The sequence below is a fragment of the Apus apus genome, chromosome 3, assembly GCF_020740795.1.
Source record: "Apus apus isolate bApuApu2 chromosome 3, bApuApu2.pri.cur, whole genome shotgun sequence".
Classification (NCBI taxonomy): Eukaryota; Metazoa; Chordata; class Aves; order Apodiformes; family Apodidae; genus Apus; species Apus apus.
The window spans coordinates 28,784,971-28,809,073 of NC_067284.1; the positions used below are offsets into that span (position 1 = coordinate 28,784,971).

Genomic DNA, 24,103 nt, shown 5'->3' on the forward strand with positions numbered 1-24,103 from the left:
CTTATTGGGTATCACGCGTGATATTTATTTCCTTTTAGATTGTTTTACCTTTCAGTCTTCAAAAACAACAGCTATTTGAATTTTTTAATATAATTCATATACATTAAAATATATTAGTTGAAAGTTAAGTTTACAAGTGTATATCTTGCCAGTCTTTTGAAGCCCTTAAAGATGCAATTCAGCAAATAACTGGGTTTTAGTAGAAAATCAAACTCTCATACAACACAAGTATGCCTTTTGTGAAATCATTTGCACTGTCTACATTTACAGTTAGCTTCCACAACCTCCCTGGGAACGTATTCCAGCCTCTTTCTACCCTCATGGTGAACAATTTCTTCCTGATGTGTAACCTAATCTTCCCTCTTTCAGTTTCAAACCATTGTCCCTTGTCCTACCACTACCCTCTCTGGTGAAAAGCCCCTCTCCAGCTTTGCTGTAGGCCCCCTTCAGGTACTGGAAGGCTGCTATAAGGTCTCCCTGGAGCCTTCTCTTCTCCACGCTGAATAGTCCCAACTCCCTCAGCCTGTCCAATCATTGCTAATAATTGGTTTAGTCTTCTAAGAATAGACTGTACCAATTATTGTTGCCTCTTTGCTTGATCGTGGTATGAGAATGTTTATGATAGATAATGTTGCTGTTCCACTTACAGTCCTTCATCCACTATGAAGACTTTGAAGACTGACTTTTCTTCAAACCAGCTAGTATTTGTAATATGAGGTGAAAACTATATTTACGAGCAAGCTTAAGCACTCTGAGTCACATGACCCTGAGTATCTCAGACTCCTAAACAGAATTAACCCAGCTTCAACCTACCTGAAACCCATGTTTAAAGCAAGAACAGTATGTCAACCTAAAATACCACTGTGCCTGTTTTCAAGGCGCAGCCCTAGGAGAAATTGCAAACTAAATTTATAGGGACAATTCAGAAGCACTGGGGGATGGGGGGGTCTGTGGGAGTTTGTGTGTGAAACAAACAAACAAACAAACAAAACAGCAAAAAACTGAGGTAAAATAACTGAGTTTCCTGAGCTTTGCAAATCGCATCACAGAAAGATCAAAACTGTTCCCACCAGCTGTGATCTTTTGGCTTCCTTCCTGTGTTCCTAGTAGAATCTTCAGTATAGAGTCACGCCTGATTAGGTCTCCCACTTAGTGGAGGACTTTCTGGACTCCTTCTACTTATGGGATGACTTTTGATGGCCCCATGATGAGTTGTTATATACTTGTTTTAAAAAGCAACAAAGCATTAGCCTACATTGTCCTTCATAGGTCAATGTATTGCTAACAGGGTACAGAATCAGACCCTCCTTCAGGTGAACAGTACACAGCTGTCCCAGATGGGTAGTGATTATGCGTCATTACAACCTGATTCTTGTTCAGTGTTCTGTCAAACATGAGATATTTGTGTTCAATCCATTCCTTAATGGACAGGTGTTACAAACAAATTGGCATTAATTGGCAACATTGTTGGCGGTCTCAGTGTAAAGCCAAAGGTGTGAAAGGAACCAGAGGATAAAAGATGTGATTGCAGAGATGATCTCTAAACAGCCAAATGTTTTAGTGCTTTGGAAGTATGATGTGGAGACTTTTCAACATGAGAAGCGACAGCTGTTTAGCAGACAGAAAGCTTGAAGGTCAGCCAGCTCAGTACACTGGTTCCGACCAAAGGACCATCTAGCAAAATAGTTTGTCCTCAGCAGATGCCCTACAGAGAATAGAAAAACAGCAGAAATATGTACAAATTTTGTATAGAGTATAAAAATGCACCTTCAATGATTTCTGGCATAGGGGGCTTACTAAGCCTGAATTTGCTTTATAGAGAAATGCATTCCTTCCTTCTTCCTTCCTACTGTCTTTTACTTCCTGATCCTTATATGAAAAGGGCAAGTGAACCACTGTTTCCTAATCTTTGTCTCTGATTTGTGGGGTTTTTTTTACATAACTTTGACACACAGTTACCTCAGCTGCTTCTTTTCCAGACTAATGAATCTTTGTTTACTTAATTATTATTTGCATGGAAAAAATTCAATTCCTTTCAACAGCTGCTTTTCATACAACAGAAAAATCTTATTTTTAAGTGTTAATCACCAGTTCATATCCCATTACTGTATGGGGAAAGTTAATATTGTCTTCCTCATGTGCATTGCTATACATTTATCTACTGTATTTTCAGAAGTCCTTTTATTTCTCAGTCATTCAGTATCATAAGCTTCTTCTGTAACTATTTGCAGTTTGGTTTTCTTTTTATCTCTCATTACTTGTTGTGTGTAGTAAACTTCTTCGGTCTGGTTTTCACCATCTTGTTCTGATCATTTATTAATAAGCTGGATGGTGTGTCTGTAACGGTGGGTGTCGACTGGTAATGTCGATAGGGAACTTAACTGCTGTGTTTGACTTGCTGTATTTTAGTTAATTATAAAGTTGTGTGAGGATTTTGCCTTATTTTACAGCAAATTAGTTACAAACCTTTTGTGAAAGATGAAAAGGTTTTGCAAACCCAAGTACGCTGAAGCAGTTAGCTCTCTCATATTATGTAGCAGTTTCAGTCAACAGAGACTTGTAAGGCATGACCTCCATTTGCAAAAGTTGTGTCAACCTGCTTCATCCCCAGTTTGTTATTTTTATCCATCTGTTTAGAAGGGAACACATCAAAGGATCTGTCTCAAATTGTAGCATATTAGATTATAGGGCAAACTGAAGAAAATTAACTGCTCGTCCTATGATAGTATTTTGTCTCTATGCTATGGTTTTATGGACCTATCTATGCCCTCTTTTGTCTTTAAAAAGATAGAGGGGTCAGTCCAACTTTATGCTTTCCCATAAAGTGGTTACTAGAATACAGCTTAGTTAGAAACAGACATTTGAAATTTGAAGCAGTGTGACCCATTGGTTTCCTTTCCCTGTTCTTGGTTATTAATGTTCAGATCATGCAACAGGGTTTCTGCAGGTATAAGCAGTCCAGCACTGGGGTGAGAATTACTCTTTCTAGTGTGTTCTTCAGATATCAAAACTTAGAAATTGTCTGGAGAAGCCATATTTTTTTAGGATTTTACATCAGTTGTATCAATTTACCATTTTGGCAGGAATATTTCTATGCTGTAGTATCGTAACTTTGGAGTTAATAGATTTTGACTGACTGGTTTTGGCCATTTTTTCCTCTTTGACTCAGGAATCTAGTGAATAGCTGGGATGTAGATTTTCTAAAATTCTGGTTTTTTATTTACATTAAGGTATTTTTTTATTTACACTAGTATCCTGCTAAAACATTTGATTGAATTATAAGAGAACAAATGGAAACACTAAATTGCCAGTGACACCACCCCCCCTCCAATGATTTTTTTGCCTAGAATATTACAGAGTATTGTTCAAGGGCCTGCTAAAGTAGGTACAGCTAATAGTTCACAAGAAAAATACAGGGGTTTATGTTTAAATTGTTTAGATGTTTTCTGTATCTTGAGATTTGAGGGGATGGGAAAAACAAGTGAAGGGGCTTCCAGAATTTTTTTGTTCATTTATTTTCTGATTCTTGGATTTAAATTCAGTGCTCATATTAAAACATTTATGTTTGACTGTAATAAGCTACCTTCTGCTTTAATCTTGGACATTTCAGTTTCCAGACAAGCACATTAGATTAATATGATCATTTGCAAAATCAGATTGCATGTAGTTCAGTCAATTATTTTAATTTGTACAGAATTCTAAAATATGCATCAGATTCTTCACTACAGTATTATTTAATTTATACCAAGCTTTGGAGACAACTTAGCCTTTTGTGGCCAATTTTATGAAATAGAATTAGTCTATGGACTCGATTATGAAAGGTGGATTGCAAATACTCTAAATAAAATTCCTTTCCTCAAAGAGGTTGCAATCTACAAGATTCTTTAGCTTGACTGTAAGAAAGAGCTTTAGGGAAAAAAAAAAAGAAAAAAAAAGAAAAAAAAAAAAAAGGAAAGAAAAGCCATAAATCCTTATGAGCAAGGAAGAGAAATAAAAATAGAACAATTCCCAGAGTGCTCCCTATTTTGCATAAGTTTTATGGCTTTCGAACACCTGGATATAACAGAGCTGAACTTAGGACATTCTGTGTGGTTTTTTGCTTTTGTACGTAGTATTCAGTGCGTGTTTGCAGCTTAGGTGAAAATAACCAGCTTTCAACTCCCTTCTCTACTAGGAAGTTTGGTGTATAACCTGGGGCATATAATTTTGGTTCAGAGACAGCACTAATGTCTAACTTTGACCCAAATGGCTATGACTGTGAATCTTTCTCATCTGTCTCTCCGTAAATACCATAGCTACCTTTTTTAATAAAAGAGTGAAATGCTCCTGTCATGGTGGTGTGGAGATATAAGTACCAATAAAACGTTTTCAATTTCTCATTTTTATGCATTCTGTAAGAAACTCCTAGCTCATTTTATTGTTTATTTAATAAGCATTTTTTTAAAGCTCATAATCATGCTCATAAATCTGAATTGGTACACATTGGATCAGTGGTTTCCAGCATTTTCTTATCTATTTCTGATTTAATTTATTTTTGCCTTTGTATACTATTTTGAAATAATTTACAACAAAATAATTTATCATCTCTTTTGACAATTTAGGCATAATGCTGTACTTTCAGTCATTGAGATAACGATTTAATCCTCAGGGTATTATTCCACAAGGATGAAACTGTATATTCTGCAAGTGTATATTGACTAAAATGTGTATCTCTGCAGTTTCCTAAATGTTTTATTGCTATTGGTTCTGTGACAACTTTTAAAATTTCATAAATATTTTCTTTTTACTATATTTCATTCTTGATGCCTTCATGCACTAATTAGTTCCAATACATAAGAAGCTAGGTGCATGAGCAGCTGAACAGTCTATATATAAGCTCTGTATAAGGTTTGAATAGACCCTCTTATCAGTAGCTTTATATCCAGGCTAATTCCCCTTACTTAATTTACATTTGCTCTAATTTGATTTAAGGTTATTTTCTTTTGTACATTGTAGTTACATTACATGAGTAGATTGTAACATTTTGTATTTTCACTATTCTGAGTTCTGGAAATCCTTTACCGCTTAGATAATATCAACAATCTTGCCGTTCTAGTGGAAGCATTTGAAGGAAAACCTCAAAGATGAAATTTCAAAATTCATTAGTCCCTATATGAATAGTGATAATACAGGAATCAGAATTTTAAATCTACTGTTAAATAACATTATGGCTAAAAATCACAATGCACAAATAAGAAACCCAGTGTTCTCTAATGTGGTCTTTACATTAGGATATTATTTGTGTCTTTTTCTCTGATTATTGTTCGATATATGTAGAAGGATTGCACCAACCAAGTTAATTTAAACCAAAACTGTATTTTATGTTGCATTTAGAGAAAATTCAGGACATGTACAACTAAAACCAATTAATATTAAGACAATACTGAATGTAAGTCACAACCATAATATGAAGATAGCTAGTGTTACTTTCTACATGAATGCTTCTTTTTATTTCTTTACTAAATCCCGAGTTTCTTGAATAGTTTTATTGCTTTGATTATTCACTTCTGAGACAAGCAGAGCCAGAGATGCATATTCATTTTTTTTTATTTTTTTTTTTTTACTATATTTTCTGGTAAACTGCACTTACTGATTGTCATTTATTCTGTACAGGCTCCATCATCACCTTCTTCACCCATAGCTAATGAACCAAAATACGAGAAGCGCTGGCTAGACACCTTATCAGTTCCTCTGTCAATGGCTCGAATCTCGAGGTACAAAGCTGGAACAGATAAATTAAGGTTTGTAATCTAAAAGGGGAAGCATGGGGTTAGCTGGCTGTACCTAATATTTTGCTGTTGACTGTGGGCTGTATAAGAATTCTTTGAGTGCAGATATGAAAGTCTTCTTACTAAAAACTATGCAGTCCATATTCTCTTGAAATTAATGACATGCATGGCAATTTCCAAAGATAAGGTAAAAAAACCCAATAAATATAGCTCCTACAAATATGTTTCTGTGTCATGTTTAATATGCATTTTGGGAATTCAGATAGCATCAACAGTTAGTACAGATATTAAGCTTGGCTTTACTTGAATTAATTTTTAAAGGTACTACATTTCATTCTGTCTCTCTAGTAGAAGACTAGTATATTCTCAAATTCTTAAATTGTCAATGAACTCTCCTTTTTCATTACAAATGATAATGTGGTGCACAATCATCACAACTGTGCTGCATATCACTGTCATATAGAAGCTCATGTTAACAACAGATTTTGGCAAAATACTGTATTTTTGTTCGTAGAATCTTTTTGCATCTGAAAGACCTAAGTAGTGGTTCATAAGGTAGCTGTAGAATAGTATGTCAGAGGTTATTGTCCTGAATGCGATGAAAAGTAAAAGCAAAAGTGAAGTTTAATAAAGCTCCAATAATTAAAATGTTTGAGAAAGGTTTAACGTGTTTCAGCATGTGTCCTTTTTTTTCTGCAAACCATTCCATGTGGTAGGACTGTCTCACATCTACCAGTATTTGTCATCCAAGTAGCCCAGAGTTCTCTATATATATGAAAATAGGAGTTAATTTATTGGTTTTGTTTTCCTTTTTTTGTTATGGGTTGCCCTATATTTATTTTTTCTTCCAATTCTTGTTAATGAGAGAATTGGAATCTCTATTGAAGCATCAACTATACAGTTCACCTGCTACCAGAAGGTACCAGAAATTCATGTGTATACCTTTCTTGATCTATGCCAGATTTGTTTCCTGTTTCCTGAAAAACATTATTTTCTAGTAGGACAGCTGTGCTGATTTTAATTTGGACCAATTAATCTCCTAAATTAGTTGGCAGTTCCTCTCCCAGACTTTGTGTTAAAGCATCACAGATAAATAATAATAAATTGTCCACAAAAGTTTTAGGTTCTTCCACAGTCTTTGAATTCTCAATTTCATTTTATTTAGTCTGTCAGCACTTCCTCCACCAGTTTCTTCCTTCTTATTTCAGCTGACCAGTTCATGTGATCCAATCCTTCCCAATCTATCACAGGCCTCTAACCATTCAAGGCTTAGAAGTTCTCCTGTGAATTAAGTGAACAAATCTCTGTGTGCCCATTTAGACATCACCTCATCATCTGCTTATGATCAATATTCTTAAATTTAAAGGATAAGTGAAAGAAGTTAGAACATTTTAATCTCTGAGTTCAGTTTTTGTCCTGACAGTTTGAAGCAGTTTCACTCTTGTTCTGTGAAGTTTATGTATTAGATGGAGCAATCACAAGAAATTCAAGTTCCCAAAACAGTAGCATGTGCATTTTGAGAATTCTTTGAAGTAAAACACCTTCTGATATTGTACTGGGTCTGGTGCTGTGTTTTGGTTTGTGACTAAAACAATGTTAATAACACACAGTGGTTGTTTGTTGCTGAGCAGTGCTTTTACAAGAGTAAGGCTATCTTTTTCCTGCTCTCCTCCAACTCAACAAGTAGGCTTGGGGTGGGAAAGATGTTGGGAGAGTACACGACCTGAGCAGCTGACCCAAATCGACCAAAGGGTTATTCCATGCCATATAACGTCATGCTCAACAATAAAAACTGAGAAGAGGGGGTTTTGTGGGTGCTAACCATTGCTTGGGGACTGACTGGGTATCATTCTGCTTGTGGGAGATGATGAGTGGTTGCCTTTGCACCTCTTGTTTTGTGGTGGGTTGGTTTGTTGTTTTGTTGGGTTTTTTTCCTCTTGCCTTTGCTTGTTGAACTGAATTTATTTCTACCCAGCACTATTCTTGCTCTTCACTGTCCTGCAGGAGAGGGGTGGAGGGATATGGGGGTGAGTGACAGTGTGGATTTTTAGCTGCTGGTCAAGGATCAACCCATTACAAATACATTTTTCTTGTAAGGATTGAGGAGCTTAGTGCTTTCAGTTTCCGTCTTGGGGAGACATATTCTCTTGTAATGCATATTGCTCCCATATATAATACACCTTTATTACTGTGGTTTTATTTCCTTTTTGTAGTAAACACTCCAAAAAGGAAGATGAAATCATTCTAGAAAGCCTATCATCACCCTGTGACACTTCATTTCTACTAAATGCTCTTTGTTTGTTTTGGTAAACCAACAAGAATATCTATATGAACATTAGAGGAATATCACCTTCAAATTAACTGCAGATGAGATGTTTCCCATGTTCTTACTAAAGGTGTTTATTTTTGCCTGAGGGATACCAGACTGCTCTTGTCCTATTCTCTTCTTCTCTGAAATACATGTACATAGTCTAGTTCTTATCCCATTGTATCCTTTTGTTTACATTTCCCCATATGCATATAAGCACGAATTCCAGCATTTGTCTTCAGTAATTGCTCTCTAAAGCCAAATGTCTGCTTTGCATGAAGTAAAAGTTGCAAGCAATTACAAGTATAAGTGGTGACATCAGTCTAGGTAACAATCCTCCTATCTACACACCTCTGCTCCCTTTCATATATCAGCCCTCAGTCTTAAATCATTTGAATGAGTCTGTGACAATTCCCCTGAATACAATATGGATCCTGCTGACTAATTTGCTAATTTTTGCCTTTCTCTGAATATTTACTTGCTGCCTATCTGCATACATTGCTAGAGAGCATGCCTTTTTTTTTCAGTATTAAATGAGTCCATGAGCCTGTGCGTCATCCTTGTACTTTTTTGTCTTCCTCCTCTTCTTTGCTGTAAGTTTCTTTTTTTGCAATGCTACATTATATATAATCCTCTAAGTTATGTCAGTTGATCTTGAGAAGGTGTACTGGCACCAGAACGGCCAGAACACTTTTTAAGTCTGGGTTGTTGAAATACTGGAACTATCCCCTGTAGCTTCACCTACACAGTTGTGTGCATCCATCTTCAGCTGGATGGACTGTATGAAAGGTCTTTTCCACTACTCCCTACCTGAATTACATTTAGAGAGGTCTGTATTATTCTTTCCATAAAAATTGCCTATATCCCTTTGGCCCTTGTAACTGTGCAGTGTTCTGGCTTGGTAAAGGATATTGAAGCCTGCACGATTATTACCTGTGTCTATCCACATACAGGTAATGCACACTCTGCTTTCTTCAAGTCTTCTTCCTAATAGAAAATGGCTTTTTCACCTGTGAAATTCTTACAATTGGCTACAGCAGACTTAGCATACTTTTGTTACTAAAATCAATCAATGTTTTTAATACATAGTATTGTATATTCTATGTGTAGTATCTGTAAGTCGAACTACTTGGACAATTGTAAGCACAAATACAGGCTGAGCAGAAAATGGATTGGGAACAGCCCTGAGAAAAAGGACTTCCAGGTGTTGGCTGGTGAAACACTGAACATGAGCCAGCAATGTGCACTTCCAGCCCAGAAAGCCAACTGTACCCTGGGCTGCATCAAAAGAAGTGGGGCCAGCAGGGCAAGGAAGATGTTTCTCCCTCTCTTACTCCACTCTCAGGAGACCCCACCTGGAACATTGTGTCCTTTTCTGGAGTCCCCAGCATAAAGAAGGACATGGAGCTGTTAGGCAGGTGCAGAAGAGGGCAGATAGAGGACTGGAGCACCTCTCCTATGTAGTGTTGGCGTTGTTCAGCCTGGAGAAAAGAAGGCTCCAAGGGAGACCTTAGAGCAGCCTTCCAGTACCTGAAGGGGGCCTACAGGAAAGCTGGGGAGGGACTGTTTACAAGGGCTTGTAGTGATAGGACAAGGGGGAACAGTTTTAAGCTGAAAGAGGATAGTTTTAGGTTAGATATTAGGAAGAATTTCTTTAGTGTGAGGGTTGTGAGACACTTGCGAAGGTTCCCAGGGAAGTTGTGGAAGCCCCCTCCCTGGAAGTCTTCAAGGCCAGGTTGGGTGGGGCTTTGAGCAACCTGGTCTAGTGGAAGGTCTCCCTGCAGATGGCAGGGGGGATGGTACTAAGTGATCTTTAAGGCCTCTTTCAACCCAAACCATTCTACAGTTCTTGCTGTTTTAGTTTAGTAAGCTGCTGTCAGCCAGTCTGGATGACACCTCTGACCTCATTCACTTTTCTTCTCCATCATGTTCAAGATTGTTTCATATTTTCAGCATTCTTTTTCTGGTTGTGTAAATAAGCTTTGAGTTTCATATAACTACAAGAACAAAAATAAGGATTGTCATAAGGTCAAACAGAATCTGATATGTTACGGAATACAATCTTTGTCCTGCTTTTATTTAAAAAAAAAAACAACCATAGAGTGTGACAATATATGGTATGTCCGCACCTTGCTCAATATTTTTAACCATTTTTCAATTACTAACATGTTATTTATTTAGCTAGGTTTGTCAGACTGCAGTATACTTTTAATGTGGTTTAGATCAAAACTAGTCTGGTGTAATCAGATGAGGCTTTGTGGTTGTACTATGCAGTTTAAATTCCTCAGCACTCCATTTGAGTTTTCTACTAATGCTGGCGAGAGAGGGCTTACTTTTAGCTCTTCTATCATGAAATGGCAAGGAACACATGTATCTGTTTGTTTTTTCTTTTTTTTTTTTTCATTATATGAAAAAGCAGTCACTTTTGACTTTTTATTTCATTTGAATTTGAATTTGAATTTTATTTTTCCATGAAAGTCTTAAGACTAGTGACATACTGACAGAAGAGTATGTTTTTCATATATTTTAGATCCTGACAGCACCAGAGATATTGACAGAAACAGGTTTTTTTCCTTCCTATATATGAAGAAAGATGACAATACATGTAGTAGAGTGGGAATGTGAAATATGTTTGTCCATGTCACACACAGCAAAAAAAAAGCCAAAAAATCCCCCCAGAATATTTTAAAGGAAAGGTAAGAAATGCAGTAGGTGTCCTTAATTTTTTCAATGCAAGATATTTCCAGTTATATCTTGAGAAGTTAGGAACATGAAAGAGAAACATTGTATTAACTACCAAAATCACCTTTAATTCGGGTATTTCCTATTGTTGGCAAGATTGGAGTCTGTTTGAATATTTCTGTGCAGCATGCTCATTAGTCTTTTTGGTTAATTAACTGAATAACTTCTTTATTCACTTGTCTTTATAGTATAGCACCACTACTTCATCATTTTACACGTCACCATCCATAAATGTCATTTCACTCTGTAAGGGGTAAGGTAATATATATGGTGAGAACTCTGTTCCTGTGAATACTCTTAATTGCTAGCTGGTGATGGAAACTTTTTCTTAGTTGGTCACTAAGTATAAGTTTAACAGAAAAATAATGAGATCAGTAAGTCTTTTTCATGGAAAGGAACTTTTAGTTCATGGCAATTTGAAGTGTTTTGATTTTGAAGATAGGAAAGTAAATATAAGTAGTCTAATAAAAGATTGAGAATGTAGTTAGTAATTTGTAATCTTCAATTTTTTTTACAGAATTTCTAAACCTTACTTAGAAAAATGTGTAGATTTTCAGTCCTTACAGCAGATACTGAAAGTGCTCTATAATAATTATTATTTGCTCCGTTGGCTGGTGCTTTAAATGAAGGTACAATAGCGTAAAGTTACATAACCATGAACACTATGTTCATGTGGTTGTACTTTAGAGACTGAAAAAAACAAATTGTGAGTTTGGAAGATGGAAATTAAGTTGAAGAAATGAGTGGACTAGAAGTAATTCAGGCCCAGTAGCTAGGAGCCCATGTAGCTAGCTATGATCCCCATTACAAAACAACTTAAATAGATACAGGTGTTATTTTCTATTTCTTGGTATTCTGGCCATTTTGATTACTACAGAGTATTGCGTGATTTTATTTTGTTTGTTTGTTTAAGTTTGTTTTAGATTGGCTTGCTTGTTTCTTCACAGACTCTTTCTGAAGGATTCTAATTTTACATTTTAACATTTTAGGTAGTTAATAAAACGCCTTTCATTAGGTGAATAAATTGGACATTAAGAAGTGGAATAAACCATTTTGAGAAAGGTGTAGGAATCAAACACAGTCTCTGAGTTAAAAAACTAAATGAGCATTTGCTCACAATTTCTAGTAACAATTATGTTGAACATGAAGTTAAGAAGAACAAGTATGTATCTGAAAGATGCCACAGTTAAACTAATTTGGAGAAATAGAGTGGGAGGCAGTAAGAGGGAAATTAACTTCTGATGAAAGGTAAGATGGAAAAGAAAGTATAGATTTGGAGGGATATTGTTAATAGGGTGCCTTAAGGCCTATTTAACTGTTGGAGCAGAAAACAGTACACTAATTAAAATAATTGGTGACACAGAACCAGCATCATGAGTACAGGAGTACATACACTATGTTATGAAAGGATGGAACTATTGGAAATGAGATGCAGCACAACAGTACAAAGTGCAAGGGCATGACATGAAAGATTGTTACTACAACAAAAAAACCCTAAGAAATGGTTTTTCATGGGAGCCTAGTGAAGTCGTTTGGTAGATAGCAGCAGAGAAGGACAAAGGCTGGGTACAGTAGTAAGGTATAGAAGAGCTCTGAAGCACCACTCTCCTGTAGATATATAAAGGAGGAATAGGTGTTTTAGAGTATGCCAGGATAAACACTTTCCAGAAGTAAGAAACATTAAACCTTTATACAACATTGTTAAAACCCCATCTAGAATCAATGTACAATTCTAGTTATTCAAATTAAAACATAAAATTTTCTATTGCAAATTTTCTGTTTTCTCAAAAGAAAAAAAAAATAATTCAGTTTTGTACTGTCACTTGCTCTTCCTGTTTTAGCTGTAGTATTTTAGGATTTGGCAACTAAGGTTTTCTTTGGCAATTACGGATTTTTTACTTTTTTTTTTTTCCCCATTGTGCATAGAGTTGGAAAGTGACATTTGTTTTCAATGGCTTTTAGACCTAGATAGCCTTGGATATGTTTTGGCGTGGGCAACGTTTTGTGATTTCTACCATGTGTATTGATTTTTTGGCTGTAGTTACAAAGAACTAAAATTAGCTTTGGCATCTGCCTGAATAAGAGTCCATTCTGTAACCTTTGTTCTGAATTTGTTGATCTTTGGAGCACTCCAGAAGACACTATAATGTCTTTAGGAATGTGAGCCATAGGACAATTTGTTGGTTTTTTATTACATTTTTTAGGTGATATGTAAAAAGAATAAGCCGTGAAGTCAGAGGATTTTAAAAATAAATGTGCAGTGTACAGTTTTTTAAGGACTGCCTGAAGATTGCCATGTATGTTTTCCTTTAAAATCATCATTAAAATAAGTGTTTCCAGTATGTTTGTCACAATTCTGCTCAAGCAGCGAGGCATTCTGGAAATCAGTTGCAACTGATCGGGTAAATGCAGGCTACTGAGTAAGATCTGCTCAATGGAACGTAAAGAGGAAAGTACTTGAGAAGTGACCAGGGATTCTGAAGATCTCTCCACACGAAGAGGCTGACTTACCCTTGGCTCAAATAAGCTGCTAAATCAGAGAAAAATCAAGTTATAGGCAGAAAAAAAAGCTAGGAGCTATGCCACACAAAATAAAAGGTCAGCACCCCATACTGATTCTTAGAGAGAGGGAATGCTTCAGTACCTGCTCCTTATATGAGAATTGACACAAAATGTTTTGGCCAGACACACTTTTGGATGTGATATACTTGCAGTCTAGAAATGTATCAAAAATAATTGACATGAAAACTAAGGAAATTACTGTTTCTTCTCACTCTGCAGCAATATATTCACATGCTTAAATACATCCCTTTAATTCTGTTCAGTAGCATGAAGCCAACAGAAAGACAGTGAGGAGGGTTATTTTTTGAATATTCATCTTCACAATATTTACCTTCTGGTATTAAAATTCTATTGCAACTAAGTGCACAGGCAAAAATTAAGCACTTTGATTTCTTTTTGATTCCTTTCAGGATGCATGTACTCAGGACCCGTCTCCACTTTCACCCAAAGATGATGTGTTGCTCTGGAAAATTGATGTGACAACTATTCACTCTCCTTTGTTCCAGTAAATAGCATCCCTTACAAAACAGAATGGTGGATCATACCATGGCATATTGTCAACAAGCAGGAGAAAAGGCAGAAAAAAACCTGTCTCCAAAAAAAAGATAAATAGAATATTAGTCTCAGAGAATTGTTTGTATTAATATTATCACTGAGTTCAAAGAATTGTTACTTTTTGGTTTTTTTTGTTTCTGAAAAGGTTGAGACTTACTTTGTCTTTTCCACTGCTTCCTGACAATATACTAAATTCTAATCCATCAGGATTAGCTCAGCAAGACTATAACCCTAGATGTCTTCAATAAATGCCTCAAGATAAATAGCACTGAGTTTCTGCTGAAGACCTGCTTGCTTCCCACTGACTTTGACACCAAAAAAGAAAAAAAAATCTGGAGCAAGCTGAATATGTTGAAGTCTGTGATGCTCATTATTTGGCTTTAGAACTGTTATTTTACAAAATATCTGTTTGCTCAAGAAATATATACATTTAGTTGAGTCTTATGGGGAAATAATTATTTTCATGGTGATATCAAGAATAATTATTATTATATGATCAGTGCTTTTTCTATGTTGCTCTTTCTTCTGAAATCAGAAGCTATTTAGATTTCAAAGAAATCCACCACATTACTGTGTGTCAAGCACATGAACATCTGTTTTTCCCTAACCAATATGTCTGAATTTCACAGACAATGTAAATTGGATAATTAAATAATGTGGGAGTTTTAAAATCTTGAAGAAGTAATTTTTTGCATATAATTTAAATATAATGACACTGATAATCTCTGTAGTCATGACCCCCTCCCTGAAAGTGTTGAATGGGGCTTTAAGCAAACTGGTCTAGTGGGAGGTGTCACTGTCCCATGACAGGAGAGTGGAAACTAGGTGATCTTTAAGGTCCCTTCCCACCCAAACCATTCAATGATTCTGTGATTCTATGACAGAGGTTTGTTGTCATGAGCTTTAAAGCCTCCTCATGTCAAAAGAGTTAGAGAACTTGAACCTGAACCTGAACTAGCATTACAGAGGCAGGCAGTCCAATAATTATTATCCAAATATAGATTATCCAAGTATAGATTTTATTAGTCATCTCAAGTATGTAAAAAAATTCCTAGAAACACGTATGTACTATATTGGAGATTGAAGCCATTGATACTGACTCTGAAGACATTAAGATAAATCCAGTCTTCCTACAGGGGATATTGTGAAGTACAGTTGGGTGATTTATTATTTTAAATGTCAGCATCTCCCTCACAATTCCATTGTGCTTAAGGAACAGCTAGAAAATAACATGCATCTTTATTATCGTCGTGATTAAAATAAATTGTAAATACTTGCATTAAGATTTCTTAAATACACAGCTGAAGGGTTTTTAACTTTGATATTTTGCCAATGCATTCAATAAGATGGTGAAACCAATCTTGTTTGACTTGATGATTTATATTTACTAATATTGTCTTGTAATTCCTGTGGAAAATGAACATGTGACTTATGGTCTGAATCTAAAAAGACATATGCATGTGAATAACTTAAGGCAAAATGACACTCCACCTAAATTCTGTGGGACCATTCACATGCTTAAAATCTTTATGAGACTGGAGTTTAGTGTATGAGATTCATCTCACCTGAATGGAGACATCTAATAGTCTTTCACCTACCAACGTGCCAAATCCCTGTACTCACCTTGGAGTCAAAGGAGAGAAACAGGCATCTCCAGAGAATGATCCAGCTCACCCATCTTGTGCACTTGCTTATGATAAAACAAAATAGTTCCTAAATTTAGCATGACTCACTTACAGAGTCATCAAATGATTCAGGCTAAATGGGACCCTAGTCCAGCCCCCTGCTCAAAACATGTATAATAAGATCATGTTGCTCAGGGCCATCTCTTGCCAATTCCTGAACCCTTCCCAGATGGAGATTCTGCAGCCTTGCTGGGCAACTTGTGCCAGTGTTTGATCACCTTTGTGTGGAAAAAAAAAAAAAGAAAGAAAACAAAAATCTAATGTTTAATGGAAATTTGATGTGTTCCAGCTTGTGTCTGCTGCCTGTCATCCCTACACTTAGGCAACTGAACTTGAATGAGGTAAAATCCATCTCACTTGAATTACCTCTAACAGATAATTGTACTGGAATTATAAACCACATATTGGTAAGTATATATACACTCAATATACACTCAATTCACTAGCTCACCATAGTGACTGGTCCTACCACACATTCTGCACTCAAGAGAGGATTCTAATATATTGCATATAGGTTTCAGTCACTCAGGCTGATCCTGTTTTCCAGCAAGGCTCCTTCACCTTTTTCTTCCATGCACATAAAACATGCTGAGACTGTAATTCCTCAGATTTTTCTGTCTGCAGCAAAGCAAAATACCTAATACCTACATCTTACTCTTTTTGGTTGATATGACCTTTTTTTTTATTTTATTTTTTTATTATTTTTCATTTTTTTCTGCTCAGCAGTGTCAGTGTAACTATTTGTGTGACTTCATGGAGAAATAGAACTCAGAGGGTTGTGACCAATGGAGCAGGGTCAAATTGGAGGCCTGTAGCCAGCAGTGTCCCCCCAGTACTCAATATTCAGTCCAGTCTTGTTCAACCTGGATGAGGGCACAGGGTGTATTCTTAGCAAATTCACTGATAATACCAAACTGGGAGGGGTGGCTGACACTCCAGAGAGCTGTGCTGCCATCCAGCATGACCTGCACAGGCTGAAGAGTCGGGCAGAGAAGAACCTGATGAGATTCAATAAAAGCAAGTGTAGGGTCCTACATCTGGGGAGGAAGAAGCCTATGCACCAATATCAGTTAGGGGTGGACCTGCTGGAAACCAGTTCTGAGGAGAAGGATCTCAGTGTCCTGGTAGACAGCATATTCTCCATGAACCAGCAATGTGCCCTTGTTGCCAGGAAGGCCGGTGGAATCCTGGGGTGCATAAGGAAGGATGTATCGAGCAGGTTAACACAGGTCTTCCTCCCCCTCTATTGTGCCCTGCTGAAGCCACATCTGGAATACTGTATCCAGTTCTGGACTTGCCACTTCAAGAGAGACAGGCAACTACTAGAGAGAGTCCTGTGGAGGGCAGCAAAGGTGACTGGGAGATTGGAGCATCTCCCTTATGAGGAAAGGCTGAGAGAGCTGGGACTCTTTAGCCTGGAGAAGAGAAGGCTGAGGGGAGACCTTATTAATGCCTGTAAGTGTCTAAAGGGTGGGTGCAGAGAGGATGGAGCCAGACTCTTTTCAGTAGTTCCCAATGACAGGATATGGGGCAATGGGCATGAGCTGGAGCACAGGAAGTTCCATTTAAATATTAGAGAAAGCTTCTTTACGGTGAGGGTAACAAAGAATTGGAACAGGCTGCCCATGAATTTTTGTGGAGTTCTCTTCTGTGGAGATGTTCAAAACCAGCCTAGAGTCAGACTAGATGATCTCTAGAGGTCAGTTCCAACCCTGACAATTCTGTGTTTCTGTGAAATTGAGTACAACACTAAGTCAAATGGAAAGATGGTTGACATGCCACAGATACTGAACATCTTAAAATATCTTTTGCTTTAATTATTAGCCTCAAATAAAGTAAAAATTCAGTTTTCCCATTTAAGCTGACACTGAAAATACATTTTCTCTTAGAAAAGTCTTTGAATTTAACATGTCTCTAATAGCTAACTGCTTGTAAGGCAAAACTCCCAGTGGCCAGTTTATGCTTTAGGCTACATTAATAGTAACTAATATGAATTTTTTAAGAGCCTCATTGACAGGAAGAGAACTTAAGTATACAAATGCCCATCTGTTATTCTAACTACCATTCTCACAAAGTCAGTGTTTATTTTATTAAAATATATTAATGCAGTAAACAAAACCCAAAAGAGATCAGGAACTTCATCATTTCACCATGAAAGTGAGATAGAAAGAGGCTGTGTATAGAAAACAGTGCCTCATGGTCCTTAATGGAAATGCTTGCAGGAAGCAAAGTTACAGACTGGGAGAAAAGGCTGAAAACAATGTGGGGCAGTGGTGTCCTAAAGGTCTCAGTCCCCTTTGCCAGGCAGCGTGACAACCTCCAGCACAGCAAAAGCCTTGAATGAGACAGAACACCTGAAAAAGGATGTGCTGGTGTCATTCTGCAGGGCCAAGACAACAGCTGTGCAGGAAAAGGCTTGGGAATCATGGTGGATACCACATGGAGCATGAGTCAGCTGTACACGTTTTCAGTGATGAAGCCACACATGGGTCTAGCTTAGTAATAATGTGTCAGCAGGTCAAAGGAAACAATTTTTCTCCTCTCCTTTACATTCCTCAGGCCACATCTGAAACATCTGTATCTAAATAACTGTACCAGTTTCAGTCTTCCTTTGAAAACCATATTTATATTTTAAACCAGTTAGTGAGGAGGCTAGAACAGAGGACTTGCAGGATCTCTCACACCATATTTGATTCTGCACAAATATTCTGTCTGTGAAGTGTTCAGATCTCCAGGTCCATTTGAATTTTGTAACCTGTTTTTCATAACAGATCACCATATTTTCATAAGGTAAAGTTTAGTGTACATTAGTTTTCTGAGCAATTTCCAGCACCATGTTTAAAATTATAAAGGTTTGGTTGATTTTTATGAAAATTTTTATTTTTTAATTTTGGTTCTCTTTGTTCACGCACTATTAGTTAGCCTAGGAGCTCCCTTCTGTGATCTTTCATCAACTGCTTGTATAACTTTGTGCCACTTGGATAATGCATTCATACTGCATGTCTTTATGCATCTGAAGATGAGTTAGTTCTAGGCACCCTGTGGGTTTTGTGGAGAGCACGTACTGCTTCTCAGCTCTGTTAAATGCTCTTGATTGTCCTCTCTGTCTGTCTTGGTTCTTAGCTTTGATATTTGAATTTGCTGAGTCAGGTGCTAGGAGTGGCTTCTCTACACAGCCCCAAATTAAGTCTGTTTCCATGCTCCACTTTGTATCAATGCATAGGAGATGACAGATCCTCTCTGTCTTGGTGAGATATTGAAGAGATCATAGCATGAGTCCTTCCAGTACAGCACTGTTGGGATCTTTTTTGGAACATTAGGTAAAAGGAACAGTATGCTTGAGAGGTGATTATTTAACTTGGTTTACTTGAAGACAGTAAATGGTTATCTTTTTTTCTTTCTTTTTGAAGAGGTGAAACAGATTTACTTAAATGAAAGTGACAGAGAATCATGCCATTGCAATCAAGTTTTAGTAGTTAGCATTATAATTCAATCATGAAAGGAAAACCAGGGAATCAACCAACAAAGACTTAAGTCTTCAGACCAGGAAAGTTATCTTTGTGAACAGCAAGTATAATGCTTAACAACAGTAAAACATATCAGTTAATGTATATATAACTATTAAGATACTTTATCCTGTTCATATTATGTGTGGTGGGTATTTTATGTGGCTTTCTTTAGCAAGTAGATAGGGTTTGGTACTCATGTCCACCATTAAATTCCCTACAAATGGCAAACGTTAGGTTAATGACTTTTTCAGTAAGTGATGAATGAGTAACTGCCTATTAACCTCTATGTGTCATTTTGAAAGTTTGTTTTTACATTTATCAGAATTTAAGCAGTAGAGAATTTCACTTTAGACGATAGAATCCCAGGAAAACCGAACAAATTCATAGAGCAGCATTCTTGACTCAGTAGTCTGCTTTCTTCTAAGTTAGTACTGAAAAGAAGGCAATATAGCATATAAACATAAATACCTAATTTGTAAATATAGAAGGTAGCAGTGGTACTCTCCATGTTATGTACAAAACAAACGTATGCACAGTCATTCAGATAATTGTAATTGTCTTTCACAATAGTATATGGATAAAATCTAATTCTTATTACAGTCATAGGCACTTAAATAATCCAGGCAGCTTTCTAAAGTTTAGTTGCTGAAACTAGTGCATGCCACCTGTTTTAAATTTAAACCAGTGTACTTCCATGCCACTACTTAATGAACTTTTGTTGTTCCTTTTGAAAAATCTCATAGTTAAAAAAGCATACCCCACCAGCTTCTAAATGAACTAACTTATTGCAGATAGTAAGGAAAGCATTGGCATTTGCAGAATAAAGTTGTTATAAACGCATGAAAAAAATAGATAATAAAATGCAACACACATTAGCATGTGTCAATGCTGTTTTGAGAAAGGGCCCTACATTCAAATAATATTTGAAGAAACATCTAAGTAAATTTTTTAAATTCCTGTGTCATAAAAGAGCTTAAAGGAAACATTGCTTAGAATGTTATATAGAAAATTATAGAAAATGAAGAAATTAAAGGTAGGGAAGGCAGTTCTTTGCAACTTAATACACTCCTAGTAAATGAAACCAAAATGCAATATAGAAAATAGTCATTTTGGTTGAAAAAAAAAGTTATGTTTGTTCAAAAAGATCTAATGCATCCTTCCTGAATACACAATGTTAAGTTCAATAATTATGAACATAACATGTGTACTGAAAGGAAGTAAATGATCAGCAGAAATGTGTGCTAGTACAGAGAAAGTACTTATTGTATGTGTTGCTCCTGATACTGCCCATTATTGTCCTTTTTTTATTGCCTTTCTTTTTATTTGTAAAGTTAAGACTAAAACCTTGTCAAAAGGTGTAAAATTCACTTGAACACTGAGAAATATTGGGCAGTTTCAGAAAATTGACGGATCTTCCTTTACGGATATATTTCTTCTTACTGCAGATCTAATGCATTTGAAGTGCTGGCACTCGATGGAGTTAGTACTGGGATACTTCAGTTTTATACAGCCCAGGAGAGTGCTGACTGGCTGAGAGCAATATCAACTAACATCAGTGATTTGACACTTCAAAATGTATGTCACTTTCTGCCTATTTTCTTGTCTATGCTATTGTTAAATTATTTCTGAATTTCCAAGGGTAAACAATAATTCACATTTAAGATACATTATTTAAAATGCATGTGTATGGGGAGGAAAAGGAGAAAATAAATAGCAGGGATGGTTCATTTGGTCATTCAAAAGTATCAAGAATTTTTTAAGACTTGCAGTGTTATTGTAGAACAGAAAGCAGAAAATATTTTTGCACTTATTATTTTAAAGGCCTTTTTAATACAAAATATTTATTCTTATCATTTCACAAAGGTTTAGATATTACCAAATATTTCATTTTTACATTTTTGCAATTAAAATATACCTGAAGTTAGCATTTCTTGATTTTCAAGTAGTCATATGGAGATTTTGTAACTGGTGAAGTGTGGCTTGTGGAGCATTATTGGAAGACAGTATTTTTACCTCTAGGTTGTATAAGAGTTGATTTATTTAAGGTCATATTATTCCATCTCTCTCCCTAGAAGTCTAAAGGTGCTTATGCTCTTTTAAGTTATTCCTGTAAATTCATAAGTAGTATTTCCTATTGCAAGCAGAAGTATGAAATAATCCCTTGAGAAATGCAAAATATATTATTCGGACAGCACATTCCAAGAAAGAACAGCTGAAAACTATTGAAGATTCTGGAATGAATCATAAAGTTAAATAGGGAACTCAATAAGGTACAATATTGAAAATATATTTTAATCTTCTTGAAATGATAGAAATTAATGATGAAAACTCAAGAGCATGGTTGTATCTGGAAATATTGCCTGTAGAGGTTTTTAATCTTATTTTTCTTTATGTCTTCAGACTCTTAAGTACTTTTATGAATTATGATTTAGTAGCATGTTTGGTTTTTTTTATTTATACTTTGTACTCTACGTTAATTGTTGCATATTTCTTCATTATATTGTGTAGAATTTGTATTGGATTTCAAGATAAAACTTTGGTCAAAACAGCTTTTAAATTTAATTCATTTTTCTGGTCTTCTAAAGTGACTGGGAATCACATTTGATCTCAGTAGTTTATTTATTTAATTAATTATCTTTAAATATTCATTTACTTAAGCAATGCCTGAAAAAATCAAACATTTTTACTTACAGTGCATTCTTTATAAATATTCTCTATCCTCTAGTGAATTACATCATTTAAAGGGTATTAATAATTTGCAGGCTATTGATAATTCTAAGAAAGCAATGTAAATTATTAATGCAATTTCATAATTCCTTCAGTGTGAATAGCAAAAAAAAAAGTGTACTATAATATTTTTAGGGCAATTCTAGTTCATAGTTATTAAGCCAAATTCTAAACAAATCCACTGAATAAAGGCCACTCCAAGGATATAGGTGACCAAGACAATAAAAAGTGGCTATAAATGCAAACAGTTTTTATTAATTGTAGAGTTCTAGTATGTTTTTTGAAATGCACACGATGTGCAGTCGCCTGTGTCCTGACGTAGTATCTTCACTCTGTTGCAACTCGTCTGCATTGCTATTTTTACTGAGCACTTATATTGATCTTCTCCATTATCTATCACAATAGTGAATTCTGTGGTCAAAGTAGTCTATCTGGTGTTGGCATAAGTGGATGTTCCAGGGAAGGCCCTGAGAACAGCAGCCATGATATATTTACGTTTTATGTTCTTGGTAAGATACAGAGTAAACTCTGTATGTATAATATGAGAAGTGAGTATTTAATGCTTTATGGGTTTTGTCACATGGGCAGTCTGTGGTGCAACTAGAAAGGTCTGACAAGAGCATTACTTTCGTTAGTGATCATCAGAACAGGAGACATAATAGCCAGTGAGAATGCCTTTTATTGCAAACCATTTTTTAAGACCAGGACTGAGAGGCTGGAGTGCAACTGAAGGGTACAGCAAAAGAAGGCTGGAGATGGCTGTGACATCCACAGTCCTTAGGGCAAGGGCTTTGGATTAGCCTTCTTGAAAATCCATTTTGAATGCTTTTCATTACTTTAATACTATAATTTCACAAAATTATTCTTTTCTTATCATAGTTCTGAAATTGATGTTAGGAAATGGATCTGTAATTCCTCAGAGCTTTTTTCGTGTTTCTGCATTTCTCTGCTTCTGTAGAGTGTGTCCTCCATTCTACATGACCACCTCAAGATAATCACTACTAATTCAGAGATTGTTTCAGATAAACCTTTCTTTTATGGGATAATTTCCTTGCTGACTCTTAAGTACAGTTGCTTCTCCAAATATTTGACCTTTTCATTGCCTATTCTGCCCTATGCCATTATCTCTGTACCTAAATTAATTGCTAAATATGCGGTCACAATGGACCTTCTTGCTGATTGGCATACTGTTGGCATAAAGAATGTCAGCATTCTGACCTGACCTGTTACCAAGTATTTAAGCAATACTGTTCACTTTGTTTGTGCTGCTACTTGTTCCTTGACTTTACCAACTCTTCGTGCACCTTAGTCATTCTTACTTCATCTGTGCCTATTCATGCTACTCTTACATAAATCCTTGGTCAAACATATTTGCATACTATCTTGAATAATGTCTTTTAGAATCTTAGTTCTTAAAGAGCTCCTGATACAGATTGTTTTCTTACAGTGCACTCCATCTGTGATTGTTTTCTTACAGTGCACTCTATCTGTCATGTATCACTTTACCCTAATGTAATTTATTTTGCTATTTTACCCTAACACAGTCTCATTCAGCAGCTGACAGCTCTTTGTCAGATCTGCTGATGCCAGAAGACAATCCTAAAGCAGGCAGTTCAAAAATAGCTCTGCCACAATGTGACACTAATGTCAGACTACTCTTTTGAAGTACTGAAACTTCCGACTTCGCTGCAAAGACAAGCTCTCTGAGGATCAAGTGTAGAGGAGGAGACATCTTTCAATAGTGAAGATATGAGAAGTCATCACTGCATAAGGATGCTACCCCTCAATGTTAGCATATCTGGAAGGTGTTACTTGGTAGATGAGAAATAATTATTTTGGTACTAGCCTGGAGAAGGTTCTTAAAAGCAGAGAAGCATAGGGAATATTGCAACATGGAAAAAGATGTAAGGTATCTCTCCTTACTGATACATGCCTTGTATGGTTAGCTCAGAAAATGTAGTAACTGTCGGCTTTACAAGCACTATGGATTATTTTTTTTCCTAAGGACCCTTGCCCCAAGTTATTAATCACTTTGTTCATATTTTTGTTTTTCACATACTTCTCTACAAGCGCGAAACTTCCCTATCATCCTCCTTGGCCATTCAATCCCCAGTCCTCTCAATTTTCACTAAGCTCTTCACATTTACCTTTGGCAGAAGAAAACAGAGATGAATCGGCACCTCACATTTATTCCTTCATGTACCTCTTCTCACAGAAGAAAGCATAAATAAAGCTGAGGAGAGAGGG

At 36.2% G+C, this 24,103-nt stretch overlaps 1 protein-coding gene across 1 annotated transcript in view; it reads left to right on the forward strand.

The window, feature by feature from the left end:
• SNTG2 (syntrophin gamma 2) overlaps nucleotides 1-24,103 on the forward strand; it is a 129,016-nt gene that overhangs the window by 58,048 nt on the left and 46,865 nt on the right. The window contains exons 9-10 of the mRNA XM_051613790.1: nucleotides 5,653-5,780; nucleotides 20,575-20,704. Of these exons, the coding sequence (XP_051469750.1) occupies nucleotides 5,653-5,780; nucleotides 20,575-20,704 (258 nt within the window). The remainder of the gene's footprint in view (nucleotides 1-5,652; nucleotides 5,781-20,574; nucleotides 20,705-24,103) is intronic.